The sequence below is a fragment of the Patagioenas fasciata genome, chromosome 3, assembly GCF_037038585.1.
Source record: "Patagioenas fasciata isolate bPatFas1 chromosome 3, bPatFas1.hap1, whole genome shotgun sequence".
NCBI lineage: Eukaryota > Metazoa > Chordata > Aves > Columbiformes > Columbidae > Patagioenas > Patagioenas fasciata.
Genome location: NC_092522.1, coordinates 65,729,524 through 65,756,614, shown reverse-complemented (window position 1 = coordinate 65,756,614; position 27,091 = coordinate 65,729,524). Strand labels below are relative to the sequence as shown.

Genomic DNA, 27,091 nt, shown 5'->3' with positions numbered 1-27,091 from the left:
AGGCGGGTTTTGAATGTCTGCAGAGTAGGAGACTCCACAACCTCCCTGGGCAGCCTGTTCCAGTGCTCTGTCACCCTCAATGAGAAGAAGTTTTTTCTCAAATTTAAGTGGAACCTCTTGTGTTCCAGCTTGATCCCATTGCTCCTTGTCCTATCATTGTTTGCCACTGAGAAGAGCCTGGCTCCATCCTCATGGCACTCACCCTATATATATTTATAAACATTAATAAGGTCACCCCTCAGTCTCCTCTTCTCCAAACTAAAGAGCCCCAGCTCCCTCAGCCTTTCTTCATAAGGGAGATGCTCCACTCCCTTAATCATCTTTGTTGCCCTACACTGGACCCTCTCCAGCAGTTCCCTGTCCTTCTTGAACTGAGGGGCCCAGAACTGGACACAATATTCCAGATGGGGTCTCACCAGGGCAGAGTAGAGGGGAAGGAGGGCCTCTGTCGATCTACTGACCACCCCCCTTGTAATACACCCCAGGATGCCATTGGCCTTCCTGGCCACAAGGGCACAGTGCTGGCTCATGGTCATCCTGTTGTCCACCAGGACCCCCAGGTCCCTTTGCCCTACACTGCTCTCTAATATGTAATTTCCCAACCTATACTGGAATCCAGGGTTGTTCCTGCCCAGATGCAGGACTCTACACTTTCCCTTGTTAAATTTCATCAGGTTATTCCCCGCCCAACTCTCCAGCCTGTCCAGGTCCCGCTGGATGGCAGCACAGCCTCCAGAACTTGGTGTAATGGGATAATTTGGTATTTTAGTGGGACAATCTGCATAATTCTTAAGTTTTGTAGTCTCTTTCAAATGGTATCAAAAGGAGTATCTTTTGGGAGGGAGGGGAGGCTGCATGACTAGCGTTCTTCAACATGCAAACAATTGTGCAGGAACTTTATGATTTGGAAACTGAGGTGTTACAAGCCACCACCACCTCAAGTGTAATGAGGAGGAAAACACACAGCAAGGTGACCTAGAAAATTGGTGTCCCAGAACCTCCCAAATTTCATTAACTACATTAACTGAACAAGCATAGGAGGACCTCTTGTGTAAACAAGGCTCTGCATTGATTTTGTGCACTTGTGCAGGTGATTAAAGAATGGATCTTGACTCAAATTGGGAAATTTTAAAGATCTTTTGGTTTACTTCTAATTTTCTGCTTTTCCTGGTGTGTTCAGAGTCCCACTCTTTCTCACAACCTCTTCTTACTTGAAAAAAAAATGTTTACCCATTCAAAAATATTTGGATTCCCATATAGTTTGAAGCCTCATGAAGATTTCCACATTTACAAGATTTGAGTGCAATGCTAGTTTAGCTGTACATTTTATATAGTTCAAGGTGTTTATCATTTCCATTGTCTTAGTTGTGGTGACGAACATATATTCAGATGATAAAATTGATATTGCCACAATCTCACTATTTTTGAATCCAACCTGTTCATCAGCTCCTCACACCAGCCACAGACAACTGAGAAGTACAGCTGGGATATTCATGTGAGCTTCTTGGTCCTTCTACCCTAGACTGAAAGCTTTCAGGCAAAAACTCCTTTACATAGATTTCTGGTACTTTGTGCATTTTCTCAGGACTTTCTTCAAAACTGCAACACTTTCTTTCCAAAGAATTTTTGAACTGCAAAGTGCAAGGTAACAGGAAAGCCTAAATTTTACAGAGAGAAGAGGTTATCTCTTCTAGTTTGCCAGTGCCTTCTCCAAAACTTGAAAATGGTAAGTTTGGAATTCATTTTTAGATTAATTATACCAGTTCAGCAATCCCTGCTCATACTGCTGTTGCCTTTGGGATAATGTGATAAATCCATAATGTAGGAAGATATTAGCAACCAAGTTACGCAATGAGTATGCCAAACAAGACTTCAGTAAAGGTGGTCTAAATGCCTGGCATGATTTGACACGCAAAAAAAAATAGACAAACACCAATTATTTGTCAGCAGTCAATTACATGTTTCTTGGACTCTCAAATAAAAGCATTATAATCAGCTATCAAACCAGGAACCGGGACAGGAAATTGCCTCTGTAATGTATAGGACCAGAGACAGTTTCCCAGCATCCTAGCAGTTTGCAAATTGTCTGGACAGTAAATTGCAGGTCTGATCCTCTCACCTTATCTTTCAGATATTCCAGCACTTTTCCACCAATCCTGCCCATCTTTTTGGGCATGCAGTTGTATAGAGCAGTGGCTGAGTACAAAATGTCTTTGCATCTTTAGAAGAGGGAAAAGTGTACTATAAACCGCATGACTCAAAGGCAGGTGCTTGAGGACCTGATTTATTTTGCATCCTTTTGGAAAGAAGTAGGAAAACATTTTCTGCTTCTGAATCTGTTGGCTGTTGAAAATTAATAAACCTGTTGTTATCCACTCATGCTGCCGGCTGACCTGTTTTTATTGTACACTGAGGTGCAATAAAATAAAAAAAGGCAATACTGTGAAGGAAAACTCACAGGCTTTATTTGAATGCGTTACCAAGTTTGTTTATTTTGAAAGAACAATAACAGCGTAATGAATGTCTCGTGCAGAGTTAAGTATGTCCTTGTCAAAATTTGATTTATGTGATCGTTTCTGGATGTTAACTCAACCATTGTTAACATAACCTCCATCATTTTTATATTCATGCTGCCTGTGGGCACATGCTAGCGCAGCACCATGAAAGAAATCTGAAAGAAAACTGGTAGCAGTTCCTAGTGCAGGAAACCTCTTTCTCTGAAATAACAGAGGTTGGGCTGTAGTGAGCCGTAGATCATGTTAGGACGAGCAGATCTGTGTGACTGGAGGAACCTTGTTAGGAGAGAGAAGGCAGCCACTGATTCGTGTAGTCTGTTAACCTCTTGAGGGCCACGTGCAGTGTCCAGACATCATCCATGGTCTGACAGTGTGTATATGTGAGGTGTCTGCCAAGTTACACAGTGAAATGCAACCAGTTCTGCTGCCTGCTGAAATATGACAGGAGACACAGTGTGAGCTCTGGCCACGTGTGTTTTTAAAGGTAGAAATTAAGCTTTGTGATGATGCTTATATGGATGCTTCTGTTAATCTGTATGTGTAGGGAATTCATACAATAACTTTGTTCAGTATACAAAGAAGGGGTTCTTCAACGACTGTGCTAGGCAGTAACTCTATAAGATATGAGAATGTGTGTCTTTTGAGAGCTACAGATTATGGCTTTTTTAGGTAAACAAAACATTCAGAAGTTGCCACCATGATTAAAGATAGAGGCAGTTCTCAGGGGAAGCTTTATGGTTATAAACAAAAGACATTCTTGTTTGTCTTTCACGTTCATTTCAAAATCGCACTCGATTACTACATCCTTCCAATGTGAGCCTTGGAGCTTGCATTCTTTAACTAAACAGTATACCATATGTTTTAGCACCCGTAGCTCCAGGATTGGAGTTCAGTGATATCTGCAGCAATATTTTTTATTCATTTACTTGTAATTCAGTTTAACTTAATTAGAAATAACTGTCAATAACTCTTTATGTTTCAAAGTCATTATATGACTTGCATCCGTTGTCATCATCAAAATTCCATATTTACAATTTAAATTGAAATTTATAGTTGTCCATAAAGAATTGGTGTGTTTAGTGTATTACTGTAAGTCATTCACATAAACACTTAATTTCACCTTAAAACTTCATCTTGTTTTTGTGTCAGCTGGTGGATCCCATATGTGAGGAATGGTTCTTTGCTGCTGGGAGATTCAAGTGCAACTGCTGAGCTGAGGACAGAATTTGAGCATTCACTCTCAGCTGCTTCACTTTTTGCTCTTCTTTTTTTAATGGTCCTTTTTCTCTCAACTTCATGTTGTTGTGCTTTTCCTTTTTGTTTTACATTGGTCTTGGGAAGGGAAGGAGAAAATGCTGATGAGATTATAATACTTTGGAGTGTGTTTTGCTCAGAGAGGGGCAGAGTCCAGTTTTATGCAAGACAACATCATAATGAGGTACATTTTAGTGGATGGCAAAGTAACTTGTTAAGGGTCATACCAATCATCTGACAAGTCTTGTAATTCATAGACAAATCAATTATTACTAAAATGACCCAAAGAATGTGATTTTAACACGATATCTGTGTGGATAGCCTGCAGTGTGGGATTCGGGCTCTTCCATCAAGAGTCCAGATTTGAAAATACACTTCCTACTGTTCTTTATCGGTATTATGAACTTCTTCCCATATGAATGGGCAACACGTTATTGTGGGTGATCTTTTTTTTGCATGATGTATTGTAATACAATGCTCATCTGAAGCAGCAAGTCATGCTTCAAAGGTGCTGTATGCCAGTGATTAAATCTCACTTGAGACCTGTGACAACCCTATGGAGCAATGTGACAAAGGAGCGGCAGCAAGTTTGATAGTTCAATTCAGAAAATTTGTTTGACAATAAGAAATCATTTATTTCATCCTGGTGCTTTGGGGGTTTGGTAAGTATTATTTGTGCTACTGAAATAATCTGGTAATCCAAAGGATAAAATAACCAGTTCTTCATAATCCAACGTACAGCTGCTTGTTGGGAGGCGAGCCAAAGCTTCACCTTCAGATCATCCACAGCAACTCTACGTGTGCATTTTAAAGACAGCTTAGAAGAGAGTAGGTGGTAATTTCAGTCATTTGTCTTGAACTAAAAAAACAGATATTAACTTAGATAAAAATGGGTTGGAGCAACTACTCCATACTTTAAATTTTAAACTTGTTACCTGAAAGCAATGACAGTTTGGGGGCAAAGCTGGAATTAGGAAAGTTGGGAAGTCAAGAAAAAGTTGACACGAGTTTAAAAAGTGAGTTCATTTTAGGAATGTTTTGTTATCCAGGAATTAACCTGAATGCCAGCCACTTCTTAGCAGCACTAAATAAATTAAAATAAATGTGAAAACAAGTCTACCAGTTCCTCTACATGTCGCTGTCACTGGGTAACTGTTAGCACCTACGTTAGTCACTCTTTCGACAGACCATGAAATTGTTCCAGCTTTTAAAATGTGTGAGAGAATTACAGCAGGTGCTGGCACATCATAAATGAAAACTTAACCTTCAGGCTGGTACAGTAATGACATTGTTACTGTTTGCGTTCTTGAAAACACATGGCTTGTCAAGTTGCAATAAAATTATTTTGTACTTTTAATAAAACTCAGTGGAGTCTTTGAACTGCCCACGAGAAGCTTGAGACTTACAGGTGTAAGAAAATATGTTAGTTATTGATACTCTCTATATAAGTACAGTTGTTGTTGTTACTGACTTTGTGTCCCTCAATAGCTGTTGGATTACTTAAGGAAGAAGCTTGGTGCAGAAGGTGCTTACACATCTGCTGTTGGAGAAATCAAATACTGAACAATCTATGATCCAAAAAAAACATAATGACTCGTAAAAACAGTATACAAAGTCATATTTTAATTTCACAGCAAAGCAAACATTCAGAATTTTGCGTAAAAAGAAATAGCAGAATAGAGAGATTCATCTTCAGTCCATGGACATTTTTCCTTTTATTTAAACCTGAAATCCAGTGAATTGTTCTGCAGTTTCTTGTCTAATAACTGTTCTCTAGAAGAAGTACTTAATTTTCAGTTTCATACAAGGTTCCTTTTACAGAGAAAACTGTGTTCAGTCTTACTGCCTTATGACAACTGTCCAATTTCCGCCCTCCCTTTTTCCATAAATTGCACCGGACTGCAAAATGAAAACATCACAACTGTACATGAGGTTCTATTAAAAGTTCAGATGAAATTAACTAAGTCATTTTCAGTTTTAAGAAACCTGCATATTATTCTTACTAACAATAATCTAATTTAATTACTTAATTACTGATTTAATTGCTGTATAAAAGCTGCCTAGGCTTTTGTGTCACCTTTAGACCTATATGAAAATCTTCTAATATGGCATTAGGGAATTAGAATTATCCTGGTACTGAGTGAAAAGAACATATCCTGTTCTGTAACCAGAAATGCGTGCATTGACTGAATATACTTGCTTTCCTAATAGTACAACTGAAGTATTTTCTTCGTTTCTAATTTGCCTTACTATACAGGAATGACGGTATACAATACAATAGGATTATTAACCTATCGTTACTTCTTTTTCTCCTTTCTCATATTTTACAAAAGTGAGTCATACGTTCTGCTTTCAAACTGTATTTTGAGGTCTCTCTTGGTGTCACTTTTGGTTTTATATCCAACATCACCTTTTGTGCTAGTGCCATGGAGTTTTAATATATTCCAGTGACACCCCTGTGAGGAAGCAAGGTAATGCTATTTTCAGTTGTATAAGCAGAGAACAGGGACATAGAAGAGGAAGAGCAGCTTTCCCATACCTAACCCTCATAATTTAGGCTCCCTATAGACAGTTAGGTGATATATCACCCACCTAGTGGCTTAGCCTGGATCACATTAAAGCCTGTGGCAGGCAGTGTACTGAACTCAGATCTCCCAAGTCCTGTGTTAGTGCTGTGATTACTGGAACATATTTCCTTTCTGAAATAAACAAATATATTATCCTGAAGTATAGGGATTTGGCTACCGCTCGTTCATGGGGACTGGCAGGAAACATGAGCTTTAGGATTTTTGTATCACTATTTTAAAGCTTTTGCTCTTTCTCTTATGAAATAATTGAGACTGTCATCCTTCATCTTGGGTTTCATGGTTTCTGTACTGATTGCTTTTCACAGATACTACACTCTCAGGGGAAATTGGCACCAAGAAAAAGGTGAAGAGACTGTTAAGTTTCCAGAGATATTTCCATGCGTCCCGGTTGCTGCGTGGAATTGTACCACAAGCCTCTCTGTACCTACTGGATGAGGACTACCTTGGGCAAGCAAGGGTAAGATGTGTCTCCAGATCTCCATTTCTTTTAATGATGTTTCAGAGAGTGTCAGTTTTCTTTGAGTGTTCAGATAAAGGAGTGGATGGCTGCATGGCTTATATGACCCACGTTACTTGCCCGCCTCACAGCAGACAGACTGCCCATTCCTCTTTTATGGTTATAGCTTTAAAGGCTTAGTCTCAAAGCAAAACAAAAATGTCTAAATCTATTCATCATTTTTTAGATTCTGTCACTGAAATTATAATCTGGATTTATTAAAGGATGAAGGATCCCTGGCTGAGCTACTGATTTAACTAAATGCAGCCTCGATACAGGATTTACTTCATCCGCTTGAAAAAAGACAGCTGTCTCTCAGCTGCTATGGAGCAGCTCTTAGGCAATCCACAATAGCTCTCCGTAATGGCAAAGGCTGGGAAACAGGGAGCATTCACTGCGAGGAACCTCATGAAAATAAAAATATAATTCTCTTATTTTACATCTCTTATACTTGCTTTGAATTATATTTTCTACCAGAACTTGCACAACTACTGGTGTTTGGATTATATGCCCTTTTTACTCTCTGCAAGAGAAGATTTTGTGCTAGGTGTTAGAAAGTAAATAAGAATCCAGAACTTGTTTGAATAGAGACTAAAAGTGAACACAGATTTCTTTCGCACATGTGCCATTGTAGGTCAAACAGTTAGTCCAGGCTCGGTCTCTTGGCTGGACTGATGTAAAAACACTGTGTATGGAGGTGAGGATGGATTCTTCCACATGGCTGAGCGGCCTTCACGGAAGCACTGTATCTAAGTTTATAAGCTATTCCTCTGTATTGGTTTGTTTAGCAAACTGTAATCCATATTCACCGTGAGAACTATGACTGTGCTTTATTGTAATAAAAACCTAAGGGAATTTGGACTGAATTGATTTGGGGACATGAAAGAACAATCAAAAAACTTGTGCAGTAAAAGGGAATAATTTCGTAATGTGTTGTTTTATGCTATTCCATGTTTTGAGTTCCATTTGAAGGTATTTTTAATGCCAAGGTTAAAATCTTATCAGTTAAAAGTGCAAGTGATATTTTATTCAGTATAGCTAAACTTGGTTCCTGATGTCTGGTACTTCAAAGACCTCTCTATTGCTTTCCCAAACAAAACTTTAAAGCTGCAGCAACCGATCCCATGATTGGTTAATGTGGAATAATAATTTACATCTGTTGTACAGTTTGCCATACCAGTCATTTGCCTTTCTATATTTGTTTCTTTCTAGCATATGCTATCTAAGGTGGGAATGTGGGATTTTGACATATTCTTGTTTGACCGCTTGACAAATGGTAAGTAATTAAACAGAAAGGGGTTTTTTTTAATGATGTCTCATATATGACTAACCTAAAAATCCCTAATTAATTTATTGCTAAACTTTTCCAGTTAAGATTACAGAATATAAATGGGACACAATTAACTCCTCTTAGAATCATATCCTTGAACATTTCCAGTCTTTCCACAGAATGTTCCCAACTATACAATGTTGAGTCGTGTTTTTTTATTAATCTGATCTCATACATTTGTCATGGTCACCTTTTGCTTTTTTATTGTGATGTACTTATTAGTTTCACTGAGGTGTTTCAATTTCTTTTATCTGGGAAATTCCAAGGTACTTTAAACATTCCTTATTAGATCCATAGGTCACTAAATCCAGACTTCCGTAATGAGTCAATTTCTGTCAAGATGAGGAGTTTTTTTAAGCAAAGATACCCTTGTTTCTGTTCAGCAGTAAAAAAAAAGGACAAGTCATTAAGATAGTAAAAATCTGTGAAACTTTTTGTCTGTAACACCACACACATGCCAGTGTCTAGGCAGTACCTCTTGATCTGAACTGCTGAGGAGGGTCATGATCGCAGCTTTATCCTTTCTGTGTTGCTTTTAGGAATAAGAAATTCCTCATTCCTCACCTCCAATCTAATTAGGTTTGGCTGGGGCAGAAGGTGTAGAAAAAGGTTGGTTTAGAGGTTAATTCAGCTGAATGACTGGCAGCGAAGAGTGGAAAGGACTGCAAATGGCAAGGGGAGCAAAAGCGTAATTCTTCTAAATTACCTTTCTGCACCCTTGCTCTGTAGCCAAGGACAAATAAGTTTCCATGTCCTCTCTGTACATATATTCATTTTCTTTCCTGAATTACATTAGATCAGAAAAGTCTCCCTTCAGACATTGTTTGTAGGTTGTATGGGTTGGTTCGTTTTGGGTTTGGTTTTTTTTCTACTTTTCTGGGAACATCACTGATGAATTACGCAGTGCAAACTTATTAAATCACTGTGTGTATGTATATTTGATCTTATAATACTAGGTAGGCTCAATTTTGCCAGTGTTGCCAGTATCGAATTCACATTAAGTGGAGTTGAAACTGTAAATGCTGCAATTCTTCTTTTCCTGACTCTGTCATCGTTGTGAGATGCAATTGTAGCTGAGCTAGGTGTATGGGTTAATTACATGTTTATACAGCCATGTGCAAGATAAAAAATTTAATTACAAACTGTTGATTTCTCAATAATTAATTAATTAGTACACTATAGCAAGCTGAAATGGCAGAAAAGCCATTCTCCTATCATTTCTGAAGGTAGACATGGATTATGAAGATGAAGTGATTCTCAAATAAACGTATCAAGATATTTCCAGTTGAATCCATGTCAATTTGCCCTTTAGGTCATGTTGACATAGCGAATATGACTTTGTCGCATCTGGACACAAGAATGGCATACCATCAAGTCTTGACTGTATATGGGAGTAATTTATATAAGCTACTTCTGAGTATACGAGTACCACCTAAGCTCATATGGTAGGAGCTGACTAATAGCTAGGAAACTACCAGATTTTTAGCCTTGTTTGGTTTCTAACTATACATATTGTGGAATCTAAGAGTTGTTCCTTTCTGCTTTTAGGAAACAGTCTTGTAACACTGCTTTGTCACCTCTTCAACGTGCATGGACTTATTCACCATTTCCAGTTAGATATGGTTACGTTACACAGGTTTTTAGGTAAGTGCTCACCTCAAAGCCATCTTTAAATACAGCTTAAGTAGAGCACCAAAAAAGGCAGTGGCTTGGTCTGCGTACCTGTGTAAAATCGTGATGTTGTTGCAAATATTTCAGTAAACCATTTCTGTGATACGTATTAGCACACAATGTACAGGCACTTAGGTACTCGATTCAATACCTGTTAAGCCAATGGAGGGACTTCAGAAGGCTCCTCATCGGGCTGAAACATCCCAGTATCACAATTGCACTGGTGATTTAAAGAAAAAAAATAAAAAGTGTGCCATGCAGAGATGTGGCAGCCCAAATAGGTCCACACAGACAGACAGACAGACATTGCAGAACCTATTCGTACACAATACAGTTGTGGTACAGCGTCATTATTTTAGTGACTAATAGACCGCTGAGACCCAGGGCAGTTACAAGCTTATGTGCAAAATTTAACAAATTATATCAAGCTGTCTGCACTGAATAGTGTTGATGAAAGCCCCTGCTGCTGTTACTGCCAGCAGGAATATTAGCCCCATGCTGTCAGTGAACCAAAAGAAGAAATTGGCCAAAATCAATTACTTTTTGCATCATGTTTTGAGTGCAGCTGAATGCTGGTTTGTTAGGCTGTCAGATGGAGTTTCAGAGTCAGGGTCTCTTCTTTAAGACTGCATAATTCGCGCTTTTGGAAAGCATTCCTCTGGTGTGAAGAGAGATGAAATCTCCCTGCCATTTCTGACTCCTGTGGCTGCCACGAAGTGGACCCTCAGATAATTAGAGCTCATGGTATTCAGTGTTTAAGGATTACCCACTGTAACGTCAAACACTAGTGGAGCTGGAAACAACCTGAAGGCTGGGGCTTTCTTTGGTGTTACCCATGCTGGAGACGAGTGGCGTGAGTGTTTTTCCCGTTACTTTTCTGTTTGATTAATTTGATAACGTCTAGGAGAGTGCTTTGGGCAAGATCATGTGCAGCTTCCAGTGTTCGCATGGTGTTGCCCTGAGCCCACCTAACAGTGCAGGCACTGCTGCAAGGAGCAGATGAGTGTGAAGCACACACCTCAATGGTTTTGTGTGCAAGTGAAAACTGAGCATTAAAAGGTTGTTGCTCAGTCTTCCAGCTGGACCAGTTCCAGTACCGCACACTAAAAGAAGGGGGACTGGTATTTTAAAATGGACACATAGACGCGACTAAAATTATCACAGAAGATTTTTGCTCTTGAGTATCTCAATGCTTTATCTTCTGATTCTCTGTCTGGAGGACTTATGGATGTCTTTGACCATTGCTAGTCACTCAAATAACAAATGATGCCAGGATATCAGGGCCTCACCCCCTGCTACTGCAAAATAGGTGGTACTGCCTTAATGACATATTACTCCCCTATGACAGCAGCGTAAATAATTATACTCTGTTGCGGATAAATTTGCCTCTTTTCCTTATTTATTTTACTTCTGAATGAGAGCCTTCACTAAGGCAAGAAAGGGTTGATTTATGAACTAGACCCAGTATATCCCTTTGGGACTCACAAATCCTTTCATGCATTTTTTTCTCTAAAGGTATCCCAATAAGAGTACCAGTCTAAGTAAGCTACAGGTATTTGAAGAAACTCCTTAGGTAGCTGACTGTAAAACCTCAAATTGTATTTTAAATCCAGCTCCCACTTGTGGCCATGGCATTCAGAGACAAAAGGATCTTTGTTTTCTGTTTTGGTTCCCAGTTATGGTTCAAGAAGACTACCATAGCCAAAACCCATACCACAATGCTGTCCACGCTGCTGATGTCACACAAGCTATGCACTGCTATCTGAGGGAGCCCAAGGTAATGACAACCCTTCACATTGATGTTTCCTTCAGATCATCTTTTTTCTCAGGTTTGAAAAAAAAAAAAAAATAGGTAGCAGAAAATGATAGCGTACTTGAAGTCAACAACAAGGCAGTGGCAGAATCAAGTACAGACACTTCACACAAGCTCTCTCAGCACACGGGTGACACATCAAAGTGCTGTCCTGTGAGCATTGGCAAGTGTTACCGTGACCATGTGTACCAGCCATCTGCCAACAGCTGCAGTCCTCTCGGCGAAGCCAGGAGAAGGCAGTGCATGCCTGTGCCTCCGTCCCTTCAGGGCATAAGTCCCTCTCATTAATACTTCAGAAGACCAAACTGGGCACTGCAACACCAGTAAAGGGGGAAATGGTCCCATCGACTGGGTCTGTTGCAAAGATTTCCCCTGCATGAGTGAGGGGCAGCTCCTTGAGCGCTGCAGCCATCCCTTGCAATCAGAGAGTGAGATGTTGCTGTATGGGTTGCTGGAAGGCACTGTCATCCTATAATACTGAGCCACAGCATAAGAATATAACTAATCTTTCCTGGCCTGGCTTAAACAAAAAGGCAGTTCTGCTGGAATTAGCATATTCTTAGACCAGAATATAGTAATGGTGAGTGAGGACAGGAGCAGGCCCCGGCTTTCCTGTATTTCCACCTCCTGAAGTGCAGAGGACAGCCAGCATCTGAATCTGTACCATACTGCTCTTCATTTCTCATCTCAGGATGCTTCTTTCAGCTTGTAGACCTGTACAGACTATCAGGCTGGTAATAACTACCTCACTTTCAGAAACAGAAAACGCAAAGACTTTCAGTTGTTGGTTTTTTTTTTTTTTCCCAATGATAACAAAATTTATTTCTGATAAGCTGTATAGAAGAAAATAATCTGGGCAGGTTTTCAAATTTGCATGTTTGAAGTAAGAAAAGTAATTTATGTTCCCTAATAAAATACCTATATTTGAAGGGAGATATCTAACAACCAAGTTTGAAATTTCAAAATTTCATAAACTGCATTTTACAGCACAGTGCTGTGCTAGAAAAATGAATCCTGATATATTGCTGATATTACTAAATATTGTGTGAGGCAGAACTCTTCTCATGTATGCCAACCTGCTAGTACACTTATTTGCTTTTTTAAGCTGAATATTTTAGAGTAAGCTCAAGCACATTTAGAACAACAATCCTTATATTGTCATGAGTGATAAAGAGAGAAGAAATACAAACTATAATAAAATATGAGTATATAGTGTGATATCTTTATAGATGTTTGTTCAATAGTCATCTTAAAAATGTTGCTCACAAATTTATTTTGTATTTGGTGTTTGTGTAGCAATGCCTACAAAACTGATTGGTGCTGTGATGTCAGCTGGTTTTTTTTATTTGCCAAAATTAAAAAAAGTGCTTACTGTTCCTGTTCTTGTTGTGATTAACATGTGTGATTTAGCTTGCCAACTTCCTCACCCCGTCGGACGTCATGCTTGGACTGCTAGCTGCTGCGGCTCATGATGTGGATCACCCAGGGGTCAACCAGCCCTTTCTGATCAAAACTAAACACCACCTTGCCAGCCTGTACCAGGTAAAACTGCTCATCAAGTTGATAATATGTAAAATGGTGTCAAGGAGAGCAATTTGCAGTGAACTTTAGTGCCAAAATCTGGTGATGGGGGGATATTGATCAAATTAACCTGCACTTTAGAGTCTGGACAGTTTCAGCTAAGCTGCTCACTGGGTGTCTCTTCTTACAGTAAAGCTGATACACAAGAAAGACAGTGAAAATGTCAGATTTTGTTGAGGACATTTAAGCCAAAATAATCGTCTGGGTTATTTCTGCTGTAGATCATCTGGGGTAAGGAACTCTGGGTAGGAGATTTAAAATCACAGCGAGACAGTTTGTACTTCATCTTCCTTCAGTGAGCAAGTAAGCAGCAGGCATGTTCTAAATTGACATTGCATTAAAATAAACTTTTGCTTCATGTGGCTCTAGTAAAATTAAATACTTAATGAATACTGCAATTAAAAAAAAAAACAAACCATAAAATAGAGGAAAACAAAGAAAAAGTTGTAGATATTTACACAAATGTGCTTAGAGATATAAAGAAATAACTTAAAAACAGCCACTGTAGGTCACGCCATAGGGTGTCTAGACCAGTATCCTGTTTCTAAGAGCAGCCAGTAAAAGATCGCAGAGTGAAACATAAGCTTGGGATAAGTATAGAGTTGTCCTTCACCTGGTGCACATCCTCCCATCTCTGGCAAGCAGTAGCATTATAGAAGACTTTCTGAAACAAAATTGCAAACCCTCTTGTTCAGTAACGATCAATGAGCCCATCCTGCCCTGATTTTTGTGGTCTTTTTTGAATGTATTTGTGGTTTTGGTCTGTCCCACTCACTGTAGCTCTGGATTTTATCTACAACTCTTCCACGTGTATAATTTTTGCATGCTTGTATACACTATTATGTATGCGCTTCTCTATTCTTTACATTATACTTAGACATACACACCAGAGCAATGCCGTAAATCATTTTGGTTGCACTAACCATAACTCACGGCTAGTAAATGGAGATGGTATTGATTTCTAGCCTTTGGGAGAGTCAACTTCAGCTTTTGTAGGAAGGTGTCAGACACAGAATATCCCAAATTAAAAATTAATCTGACTGAAGACTCACTGATAGCTATGTACCTTCCTACACATACTTAGCAAATGGAGGACTTGCAGTGATGTGCTTACTGCTTGAAAAGAGATTCTCTCTTGTTTTCCCTTACTCAAGCAACATTTGGGTTTTTCCCGCAAGAAGTGGATTGTGTAAGGGTGCCGCTGTCCTGCCCTGAGATACGGGGATGGGGCACAGTGATGCTCAGACACTTGGAACTTTGTGAGTGGCCTCATCACAAGCTGATGCAGCTTATTAAGTCATACTCATACATGTCTGGTGCTTTTTGCTCCAGTCTTTTCTAAATGTCAGGCCAACTGAGTGGGGATGGAGAAAAGCCAGCGGACTTAAGGGAGGTTATGGTAAGGATCCTTTGAAGTGGAGTGGGTAGAGTCATTCCACAAAAACCCTGGTCCTGTGAAAAGGTATAAACAACTCCTTCTCAAATTAATAGTGGGAAACAGTAATATATCATTAGTTTGAAAATTCAGGCTAATCTGAAAGAAATCTAGCTAAAATAAAATATTAGTATCTCATAGAGGTGGTTTTCTGCTCATATAACTGGGCTTGAATATACTTTCAAATGTTGGTTAGAAAAGGCAGTGGCAATACAGAAAATGCAATCTTTCAACAGCAAATGTGATTTTTAAGTGTCTTGTTTAGAGACATTCACTGGCAAGTTTGACTTACATTATTTTATCTGAAATTGATCCCAGATTGTTTTCAAAGATTTTAGTAGTATACAGTACATGAATGCCAATAAAAATAACAATGCTGGAAAAACGTTTTGCTGAAAACATTTTAGTCAAAAATTTAGATTCAGTAAGTAGTCTTTAAAAAAATAAAATATTTTTCTCAAGTTTAGCGCTGGAAACTGAAACGAAAAAGTTCTGGGGTTTTTGGTTTTTCAGTAGCAGAGCCACAGAACTGTTGGGCCTTATCAGAAAAATTATCAAATGCAAGTAACTTTTAACATAGCTGGCAGTCAGCTGTCACTGAGACAGACGTAACTGAGACTAAGGGTTATCTGTTTATGTCATCTCTTTGCTCTTGATTGTTTGGAAATTGAAATTAGAACTTTACATATGAATTATCTGGAAAGAAAGCGTTTTCCAAACAAGGTCATTCAGTATTTGACGGAGATGGAAAGTGTTTGACAGCTTCAGAAGGGCATATATGAGGAGAATCATGTTTCAGGAAGATCAAATGTCATCACCAAGGAGTTCAGAACTTTTGATATTTATTTTCAAATTAAATCCATATTTTATGATGCAAAGAATTTTTTTTAATGTATAGTGTAATTTCCGCAAGAGTCTACTACACTTGAGGCACCATAATCTTCTCCAAAAGTAAAAGTGCCTCATTCCAGTCTCTGGCATTACAAGGACAAGGTGACAGTAGGGACTTGACAGTCACTTAGTCTCCTGTGAGGAGGAGCACAACAGCATTCCTTGTGGGATGATGCAGACTTCGCTTCTAACTTCCATTGGCCAGTAAAAGTAAAAACAAAAGTTTCATTCTTGCTAGATAATCATTAGGTCTCTGTAGTCTTAAAAGTCACAATTAACTCAAATTCTGGTTGACACATTTGACTTATCCAACTTTATTTCTGCTTCTTTTGACTGAAAGCGCCGTATGTTTCAAGGTTGCTCAGATTGGTACAATCTTAACTTGTAGTTATCCAAAAGACCACATCAAAACTAACACCAGAAAAAGTCATAATGCCTTTTTTTTTAAAAAAAAAAAAAAGAAACTGGATTTTACTGAGAATGAATTCTGAATTTCCTAAGAAAACAAATAGCGTTGATATAAATAAAATGTTATTTTATAACTTCAGTAATAGAGACTTGAGATCTGTCTTTGTCTGGCTCTTAAACGAAGGGTAACAGTTTAGAAGTCTGGAATGATCACATATAACATCTATAGCACAAGTTTCAAAAACCTATGAAAGAATACTTTCCAACTTTAATATAGATGTATATAAAGTAGAATTAGAAAAATATGTTTTGGGCAGCTCTACTGTGCACACTTTCTAATTAAAGTATTATTTTCAGGTATTTAATATTGTGTAGTTAAACCAACTGCTTGATGACTAAAAGTAGACTACCAGGTTGAAAGAAATTTAGATCGCCTTCTATACTAAATTAAAATTGAAGTTTTCTCTGCACCTAATCAATAGCAAGTCTTCCTCTCTTCAAGTTTTTATTTTTGTCCAAATGCATATGTCAAGTGAGTGGTTTAAGTGGCTCAGGGGAAGTCCCAGATTGGAGATTTTCTGATAGTCTAAGCAAAAAAATACTTTTATTTCCTCACAGAGCTGGAGTCTGTGTCAGAGCAATCCGCTAATTTTAGGCAGTAGATTTGACGGAGGCCTCCCAGCATGCAGCCTTTAAAACAAACCTGTGCTACGCAGGTTTAAAAAATAAAAGTTATAGGAAGCAGTCTGGATATCAGAGCTGAGAAGCCCAGCCTGCAAGCCAGCACATGGACTCTTCCCCACCAGTCCAGGCAATCAGATAGCTCGTGGCAATTAGTCTTAATAAGGGAGTAGAGTGTTCCGAAGTGGAATAGCTTACTCTACTAATTGTTGGCAGCAGCTTCAGGGGTTCTGGCTGCTTGAATTTAACAGGCAAGTCATATGACCTCATGCTCACTTGTCGCTTGTTAACCTGACCTTTTCCCTCCTCCGTGTACTCTGGGTATGGGAAACCAGACCGTGCAGCAGCTTTGGTTTAAGTTCTCCTTATAGCAGCAGGCAAAGAGCAGAAACTTACGGAAGTGGAATTACTCTGGGATCGATACCTGAGTTTGTTTTTTCCTTTGAGTAACTATTAGTTGGATGCAAGAAAGTTCGTGGATACCTACACGCTCAGCCCTGTTCTGTCTGGCCTTCACTGTGGCCAAAGAGCAACTGCAGCCATGGAGTGTAATTCCCCGGTTGAAGAAGGTGCTGCTGAAGCAGCTCATCCCAGCAAGTAATGCTGCCATGCCAGAAGGGATGTGGGGGCACGGAGTGCTCCGGGGGGGATCTCCTCGGTCAGGATGTTTCAAGAGTGCAGTCACAGAATCATTTTGTTTGGAAAAGACCTTTAAGATCAAGTCCAACCATTAACCTAGCACTTCCAAGTCCACCTCTAAACTATGTCCCTAAGAACAGAGCAGGGCTGCAGGGACTGTGCACACAGGCACCGTCTTAAATGGGTGTGAGCATTGCCAAAAGCCAAAGGTGACAGTCAGGCAGGATTTGTGTAATTTACCTTAGGATAGGAAGATGGCAGCCTGTGGACTTGGGGTGGCTATTGGGACCAGGATTCAGATCTGAGATGAAGGAGGTGAAAAAAGGGAAAAAAAAAAACTATGTCCTATTACATTCCCTTATTTTTCTTGGTCAGAGTGCAGAGCTGCAAAAGTCCATCCTGAGGTATTTAGGCAAAAGGAGAAGGGGGGTATTTAAGTTGGCTCATGAAGAGAATTGCTGTCTCAAGTACTTTTGAGATTGCATAGCTGATCCTGAGTTCTAAGTCTGTCAACTCTTCCAAGAAAAAGGACTTAGTCTTTGCACAGTTGGAAAGTTTTGAGGTTGGTTTTGGTTTGGTTTGTTTTTTCTCCAAGTATCAGTGATTTCTATTAGAGGGAAGGGAAAAGGGAGGGGGAAAAAAAAAAAAACACAACAAAAAACAACAACAGCAATTCACACAATTATCAGCAATTGTGTGAATTCAAAAGCAACAGAACATACTGCAGAAGATACTGTAACGGGAAATCAATCAAATTTGCACTCCCACCTTTGCACTTACTTTCAGCACAAAATTTCAAGAAAAATACTGACAAGATGATCAAAATGCAAATTGGATTTTGGTTACTGGCAATGTTTAGTGTTTCCGTTCATTAGATATGACAGGATTACAAAGGAGGATAAGGAAGCCTTACGGAGAAAATACTGTTCAGCCCCTTTTGGAGAAGTGTGCCTGACATCCAGCAGGAAAGGCAGCACTGTTGCAGCTGCACCTTGAGCTGTGGGGCTGTGCAGAGGGAGCCAAAGGTCAACAGTAGCCGGGGGGAGGGACTCTGACTCTAGTTTCTCAGTTGGCAGCAATGGGGTAGAGTCCTTGCTCTGCTCTGCTGCTTAATTGCGTTTGGGGCTTTTTTTAATCCAATGCTCATTTATGGCAAAAGCTATAAACTGCCCAAAACAGGGGTCAAATGCAAGAACTCCGAGCTCGGAGTGTCCCTATGGCTACGTGACAGTTGTCTCATTCAGATTGTGCACGTTGTTGTGGATAACTGAGGACTGTGCCATTCTCTGGAGGGCTGCTCTGCTGGGCTGCTTCTCTGCAGCAAGCAGAGGCTTTTGTGAACTACAAGAACTGTGTTGGAGGTTTCCGAACAAGTGAGATTTCTGAGTTGTTCAGTGGTAGAAAGTAGTCTGTGAACTAAAAGAGTGATGATGGGCAAATGCATTGTGTGTTAAGATAGTATTATGAAGTCACTGGACACAAGGTACGCAATTTGTTGGAGTTCACAGACAACCTATAAAGCTGGATTGCTGTTTCCCAGAAATTTTTTCTGACCTAACTTTGCTTCCACTTAGTTGAAAGCAAACAAACCAAAAGGACTCAAAATTTTTTGCAGACTAAGTTGCTGAAGCCTGCAGATGCTCCGTGACACTGATACTCCTTCGCTTTCACCAAGCAGCTGCAGGCAGCTTCCAGTTCCCCAACTCCAATGGAAATTTGGCAGTTTAGTTTTCTTTTTCTTGTCAGCTCTGCATTTAAACTGTAGAAGCTGAGAAGTCAATCTGAGATCAGTAGGAGGTAAAAATATGATTTTGCACTCAAGCTTTAATTCATTTGTTAATAAATCTGTTAGAATGCAAGCTACCTCCCACTCAGATGAGATTAGCTCCTCTGTTCACAGCAGGACTCAAACTGTAGAACAACAGGACTCTAGGGCTGACCTTAGCTGGGAAACTTAGAAGCACAAGGTCCTTAACTCTAGAAATCCAGACCCAATTCCTCAGATCCAAAAGGTGGCTAGAAAGCACACATTTCAAGCTCATTTTGCAGCACTTCCAGCCAGCTCTAAGCATCATTTAATATGGCAAATCTGTATCTGTACACTGGATGCCTGCCTAATCCTTGAATTTATTCCTTTTATTTCTCCCTAGAATGTTTCAGTGCTAGAAAATCATCACTGGCGATCTACGATAGGCATGCTTCGAGAGTCACGGCTCCTCGCCCATCTGCCCAAGGAGGTGACGTAAGTGTCTGCTGGAGGAAATGCATTGCTCAAACTAGGCCATGGGTTCCTTCACTCCTCATAAAATGATGCTGAGAAAGAGGCCCAGGCTTCAGAGTAGGCTGACCTTCCTGCCCTCTCTTGGTGCCTGTATGAAATGACCAGACAAAGTTACACAGCGGAAGTATTTTCTAAGACTTTGCTACTTCTGCAGCACAGGAATGGCCGCTGTCAGCACCAGGATCATTGGGAGTCCCAGCAGGAATGGACCTTTTCGGATCCATTGCTGGCATTTTTCATTTTACATAGCACCAACCAAATATGGACAGATTTAGTGATTAAAAAGCATGAAACAGAAAAATGAAGGAGTTGGTGGAGTAGCATGGCGAATGCTTGAGTCTTCCACACCTGACTGAGAAGGTGTGGTTTAGTCTTCACTGTCTTTTTGGGTAAAGAAAAAAAAAACCAGCAACAGGAGCACCTTGGCAAAGTTGATGCTGCCTTTTTACCTGATGGTTTTGTGCAGTCTTACTTCCATCAAGGAGTAGAGGTTGAGCAAATGAACAGTCTGCAATACTAAGTTTTAGTTACAGGTGACCTTATAAAGAATATAAGCAAGTTACCTGGAAGTACTAAGCTTCAAATAACTTCAGTCCTTTACAACTTCAAATGCAACTTTAAAGTTGTTCAATTCAGCACCCAGCTCAGAGCAGCTGAAGTAAGATGTGAGCATTTTTCTAGATGCATCAGTGCTGTTGTTTTGGGAGTTTTTTACCTTTCTAGCACTTTTCAGAAGCTTTCAGAGCATCTATGCCAACAAGCATTTTTCTTCTACATTTTCTGTTCCTCCTGAACCCATTTAGGCAGGTAGAACAGTTGTACCCTGCAAACCCCAGCAGAGACTGACCAAACAGACCAGACTGGATCCATAAAGCCAGAGGAAGCTTTGTGCTAGCTATGATCTGTAGCAGGTTGTTTTGAGCTATTAATGTTCTACAGTTCCATGATTGAAGGGGTTTATTTTCCTTAATTGCAGACAAGACATAGAGCAGCAGTTGGGCTCCCTGATCTTGGCAACAGACATCAACAGACAGAATGAGTTTCTGATCCGTCTGAAATCTCACCTTGACAATCAGGATTTGAGGCTGGAGGATGCACAAGACAGACATTTTATGCTTCAGGTAACTCGAAAAAATATTTTTCCATGTCTGGTTTTTATTCATTTTTCAAAAAGTCACAGTATTTCCTAGCATATGTTAGAATAGCATATGATAGCGTGTCTGGACATCAGCGCCTCCTTACCTATCACCATAAACACTTCCCTTCAGCCGCCTGGCATGTCAGGCAAGCATAAGGTGCCTCCAGTATTTCCTTATGTAATTTCCTTGAGTTAAAAAGCTGTGAATGCAACAGATACAGGCAAGTCTCAAATGCTGAGAAATGAAGATAAGCTATTAATTATTTTATTTCCAGACCACTGCTTGTCTTGCCAGGTGATGCTTCAATTACATTTTCTCTTCTGGCAAATGTCACTTCACCCGTGTTATTTCCCGCACCATGCGGGATAGTGCCCTTGTCAGTGTTCTTTCCAAGACAGCCTGACATTGGGTGCCCGAGTCCCATTCCTGTGATGGATGTTCAGAAACTGCCTCTGTGGAGACAGCTGTTGCCATGGCAGCAGGTGCTTCTTTGTTGGATCTGCCCAGCTGAGGAAGAAACCGTGCTTTATTTTAAAGCCAAATAGATTCAAACTGGTTCTTCCACCTAAGCTGCAGTCGTTAACAGGCTCTTCAGAATAAACCTCTACCTATTAAAGCTTTATTGTGATTAACGTAGCTCAATATATACATGCTTCTCTGGAGAAATGACATCTGTTTTGCTCTTAAATACATAACGGAGTTTAAGTAATTGTAATCATTAATAAAACAAACATCTTCATGTTATCACTTTGTCGAGGTTATGGGAAAGGTGGAAGTTGCAAGGAAAGAAGTGCTGTTCTGTTAATTCTTCCCCCTCCAATAGCATGAGAAATGTAGTAACCTGTGCGGCTGCCCTCCATCAAACACAGTCTTCTGTCAGATTCCTGCATGGACCATGCAGGGCAGGGTAATGGGTTTATCACATTTCTGGACAGATCAGGCAAGAAAGTTGTGCAAATGCCAAAAGCACAGGAATTACAGATTTCAACTATGGCAAAAAGTTTATTATGTGGTTTCTTAAAGATAGGAGCTAGGGCACAGACATAGTGAGATTTACTTACCTGGTGGATTAGCTGTGGAAGAAGAGAAAAAAAATCAAGAAATCTTGGTAAGTTAAAGAATGTTTGAAAAGTCCTTGTAATAGACAGTAACATTAAGACTAATCAATTTAATCCAGAGAGAAAAGTGACTTGGAGACTTCCCTCCTCCAGTTCATCAGTCTGACTTTATACAGGAAATATTTCTGTTTTCCTCCCGGGTGCCAGAATGATTTCTGACCCGTGTCAGGCTAACTGACTCTGTTCAGTCTGCGAAGAAACGAGGCACATGATACCTTGTTCCAAGGCAGTAAGGCAGATAGGCCACTACATCATTTACTTTTCTGAAGCAGTGACTTGATTTTAAAAACCTCTTGCCCTCCTGTACTCATTCCCCTGCAAAACACTTAAAAGTACTAGTTAACTAAGTGAAACCAAGCCAGGGCAATGTAGAGAGCCCTGTGCTTAGCTTTGTAAACAGAAATCTGCAGACATTAAGATGAAGTGTAGCTGAAGTGAGATGCGAGGTCACTCACTGAGACAACAGAGAAATTATGCCCAAATAGTCCTACACCAGTTTGGCTCTTCCTTGTCATCAGCCATGGATGCTGAGCCAGGCAGTCAGCAGGAGCCAGCCTGAGGCTTTTGTTGGCTTATTGCTTGCAAGGAGTATCCAAAAGACTTTGCAGCCTTGGAATTTGGCCCTCCTCTTGTTCTCACTACGGTAACGCGGAGGGCTGAATGAAAGTTTTGTTTGCAGCTTAAATGAATGTTCTTTCCTCAAAAGGCATATTTGGGTGAGGCTGGCTCTCTAAAACGTGATCTTCACCCATCCCAACATTGCTGGTGAGGCCTGCAGATTCATTGCTGAAGAAGCACTGCTAGACAGTAATTTCTTTTCTCACTGCTGCTTTTCTTCTTCAGATTGCACTCAAGTGTGCTGACATTTGCAACCCTTGCCGGCTCTGGGACCTGAGCAAACAGTGGAGTGAGCGGGTCTGCGAGGAGTTTTACCGACAAGGTCAGTCCCAACATGCGCAGCCTGTCCCCTTTCACCTTGGCTTTCCAGGCTTTTTGTGTAGTGAGACAGAGGTAGCGTTCAGCCTGCACACTTTGCCTTGAAATGTCCCTCAAAAACAAGCTGTTGAAGAGATGCTCTGCCTCATTTGAAAAGGAAGGGATAGAAGAGCGGCAAGTGGTTTTTTTTGCCCTCGCTGCTCCTGTAGCAGCATCTGGCAGGAGGGAGGGTTCTGCTGTGCCTCAGCGCTTGAATTAGACTGGAGAGCCCACGGCTGGATTCTTCTATGAGAACCCTCCAGTCACCATTAGCAATTCTGAGCTGGAACAGTGCCAGCTCTTCACTGCACCAAAATCCTACCACCCTCCACTGTGTTTTATCTCACTTTTCACACTCCCACAACAACTCTGATGGGAGTCTTACCCTCGCTGTTTCCCAAATATGACACATTCTTCTGCCTACAAATGCAGAGAAAGGGTTCAAATGCAGTTCTCAGCACGCCAAGCTCTTCTAATGCTGTTGAAAGGGCCAAAGTAGGCAATCCAAAGCTCAGCTTAGGACTTATTGCAAATGTTTTCAAACCCCTGCAGAGAGTGCAGTCAGGCAGGGTTTTTTTAAACACAGTAATTACACCATTTGGCTCTATCTGCATAGGCAAGGTCGTGCTGTGCTACAACACAGGGTGCAGCAGAGTTTAATCACTGCTACATTCTTTGTTCGGAGCATCCCAAGAGCCGAAGGCAAGTAGTATAAACACTGGAAGAGCACACAATGAAGCTCTCAATCCATTTAAAATTCTGCACTACAAAATTAAGCCACATTCGAGCTGGTACCTAGTACAGTTAGTCCATAGCATTAACAAATGAGGACAAATATGTCAGCAGGTTAATTCCCACCCACTGTCAGCTTAGGCTGGTGAAATGTTTTTGATGGTTTTGAAGCAACATAACCAACTTGTCAGATGCAGGTTTAGGTTAGATGTATAGTCAAGGCAGAATCAGTATTCAACACATGATGATGGGGCCTCAATTGAGTGATACCTCGCCTTTAGTGTATTGAGGGACTATGCTGTGAAAGACAGTGCTCTCAGCTCTTATAAGGTTTTTCCCCAAGACTCAAGAATTATTAATATAACATCTAAAACATACTTCTGAAAGGGGATACTGGAGCGTATGAGACCAGTTAGAAGCATAACAGGGAGGAAAAGAGGATTTCATGTGGGAGAATATACAGACACTGGTCTGACTGTCACCGATGGCTGTATAGTCCTGGTAAGTGACTGACAGAAAAAATGATATTAGCTGCCATGTATTTAGATACCACTTAAGAATGTTATTACAGACCTCTCTACTTCCTTGCATATGGTTCTGAGGCATGAACGTATTTTTCGTTACTAAGGTTAGCATTTGAAAACCATAGCTTTTATGCTTTAATTTTTTTACTATACATGAGGCCAATAAACATGGCACTAATTCTGATATTATTTTAATATTCCTCCTGTACCGCATACAATGTTTAAGAAGGTTTGTACCACGTGTTTCTAATGCAATTTTAATAAACTCAGATCTTCCAGTCACCTGGTGCAACTACACTACATTTATTAGCAAATAAAATATACAACTCAGGTACATTTCAGGGCGTACCTGCAGCTCCTAACACGAAGCTTTCCTAGAAAAAACTTCAACTTGTTCTCAGATGTGCGTTTTAAAAGTCAAATAGGAATACAGGGTAAATAATACAACTTGATTTGTTTACATGAAACTGGAACTGGCAAGAAATGAGTTTCAAGAAAATAGCTAATGTTTAAGCGACATTAATGATCAGTTTCTCTGGAGACATTTTAGAATTGCTTAGAAGGTTTTCCCCAGCATGTGGGTTCTCAGCAACTAATTCATGCAGTTACTTTTATAACAACTTGAAACATGAAAATTGACCATCATTTAAGTTCATACTGTGCAAAGGAAAATCTTATTTTTTGTGATTTAGATGACTTGTCAAAGATTAGGAACGTGCTGATACATTTCAAGCCAGGAAGGTCAACCATTTTCCATTAGGGATACCTGTAGAGAGGACATCACTGGAGACAGACATTCGTTTTTTGATCAAAGATTTTATGAAGGGATAGAGGGGAAGAAGAGAATAGACAAATCACACATTTGAACACATAGTAAACTGTTATTTTGTCTCAGCTTTGCTGAATTGTTCCCTTTGGTTGTTTGTGAAGCTAGAAATAATTCCCTGGTATTTTCTAATATCTAATTAAAACTGAAAATATTCCCCTCACTTGCATTTAAGAAGCAATTGCAAGCTGCAGATAGAAGAAAAGCAAAGCTTAAAAATGCACAGAGTATTTTATATAGGGCTACAGAGCCTGAGTGACACAGTAGCATTTAAGTCAAAACTGTCTATTAGCAGGGGAAAAAAAAGCTTTTAAACAAAAGCAGAGGATTTAAAGCAAAATGTTTCTTTTTGGTTTGAATACAACATTTTCTCTGATCTAGCAGGTCAGTCTTTCTTATGGGAATGTTTCTTTTAACCGCCCCTCACTGCATCCTTATTAGCAAATCAAATGTATGAAGTTTTATTGCCTGAGGGCAAGTGTGCAGCTTGGCGTGCACACAGCTTGTCTCCCTTCCCTCCAGTACCATAGACAGGAAAGGGCCTGCACCTCATGTAGTGACCAAGACTGTACCCTGGCAGTGCCTCGGAGAAGGAGAAAAATCACAAGGATGAATGCATTGCACTCACAGAATGGTTTTGTTTAAAAAACAAACAAAACAAAAAGAAAACCACCACCGTCACACTGATTGCACGGGGACACGCAATCTCTCCAGCAGGACAGGGCGCTGCTGTCTGGATGAGACTTCCTGACCTGGTTTTCTGCTGAATTCTTATATCCAGCTGGCCTGTGGCCCTCTGTGACAACTCCAACATATGCATGATCATTGCTTTTGATGTTCTTCAACTACATAAAACCATCTCCTAACTGTCTTACCTGTGTACAGAAGACTGTCTTGCATGACCATTTCTGCATCAATTGTTTCCACTGACTGTTCGTAAGCATCATCTTGATGCCAAATTTAGTCAATTCTGCAGCAGGATCAGTCTGAGGTGGCATCTGGAGTGAGCAGATCCTCCACTCAGGCTGTTCTTCAACAATTTGAAACAGATGCCAGGGCCAGTCACAGCAGGAAATGCCTGTAGGAGCCTTCAGGGCCATGCCAGATTTGCACCTGCAGACCTCTTGTTCCACTTACTGAAATATGGTGCTGTGATGACCAGGAGTTTGGTCAATCTCTTTGTTTCAAGTCTGTCTGCTGTCTTGTCTTTCCTGTGCAGATGATTCTGGGGACTTCCCAGACCACTCAGGAAGTTAGTGATTTAACTTCAGCGCAGAAGCACCGGCATAGCCCTAATACCCAGCTACACCACAATGAGAAGACAAACTTAATTTCCGCCTTTTTCCACATTTACAACTTGAACTCCATAGTTCTTGACACATGAACCTGTGTTGCCCAAGCCCACGCCCTGGCCTTTGTTAGTTTTTTAGTGCAGACACATCTACCAACTTGCCAGGTTCCATCACACTGCCCTTTAACAGCAATTTCCACAAGCAGACAAGAGCAACTCACACTACAGTGCTAATGGAGATAGATGATCCATTTCTGCTAAAATGTATATTCTGCAGTTTTCTCATGGAAAACATTTGAACAGTGAGTAGATGAACTAGAATGTCTTAAAAGTCTTTCATGTGAGAGAAGCTATTTTAAAAATTAAGGTCCTCAGAACATGGAAGTGCTCAGATTTAATATACATTCCAAAGTCACCTTTCCTTGGATTTTTCTTTGTATATCAGTGTCCCTGATACCTGAAAGAAAGAGTTCAAAAAATGAAGGTATTTAGACATTTAACATGGTCGTCATTGGTGCAAGAGTCCAACTGCTCACATCCACATAGCTGCAGTCACTGTAAGGGTCTGGCATAGGTATGGAGAGAAGAATTAAGTGGCAGCAAATTTTTTTTTTCTTTTTTTATTTTATTTTTTTTAAATTTTTTTTTTCAGGTGACCTGGAACAAAAATTTGAACTGGAAATAAGCCCCCTTTGTAATCAACAGAAGGATACAATACCAAGCATACAGATTGGTAAGTATAAGTTTCATTCTGTTCTCACCATGTTTATCCCAGTATGGCACAAACGCAAAGAGAAACTTTTCCTCCCCCCCCCCGCCTCTGCCATTCTAGTTGTTTTAATAGTAAGAATGGTAGGGACCGTAAGAGTCACCATTCACATTCTAAATTTAAATGTTCAAAA

General features: G+C 40.1%; 1 protein-coding gene across 4 annotated transcripts in view; it reads left to right on the top strand.

The window, feature by feature from the left end:
• Window positions 1–27,091, top strand: part of PDE7B (phosphodiesterase 7B) — a 230,061-nt gene that overhangs the window by 197,689 nt on the left and 5,281 nt on the right. For all 4 annotated transcript variants that reach the window (XM_071806514.1, XM_065833861.2, XM_071806513.1 and 1 more), the window contains 9 exons: window positions 6,664–6,815; window positions 8,067–8,130; window positions 9,733–9,828; window positions 11,532–11,632; window positions 13,079–13,210; window positions 19,454–19,545; window positions 20,561–20,705; window positions 22,685–22,781; window positions 26,842–26,922. In XM_071806514.1, coding sequence (XP_071662615.1) covers window positions 6,664–6,815; window positions 8,067–8,130; window positions 9,733–9,828; window positions 11,532–11,632; window positions 13,079–13,210; window positions 19,454–19,545; window positions 20,561–20,705; window positions 22,685–22,781; window positions 26,842–26,922 — 960 coding nt within the window. The remainder of the gene's footprint in view (window positions 1–6,663; window positions 6,816–8,066; window positions 8,131–9,732; window positions 9,829–11,531; window positions 11,633–13,078; window positions 13,211–19,453; window positions 19,546–20,560; window positions 20,706–22,684; window positions 22,782–26,841; window positions 26,923–27,091) is intronic.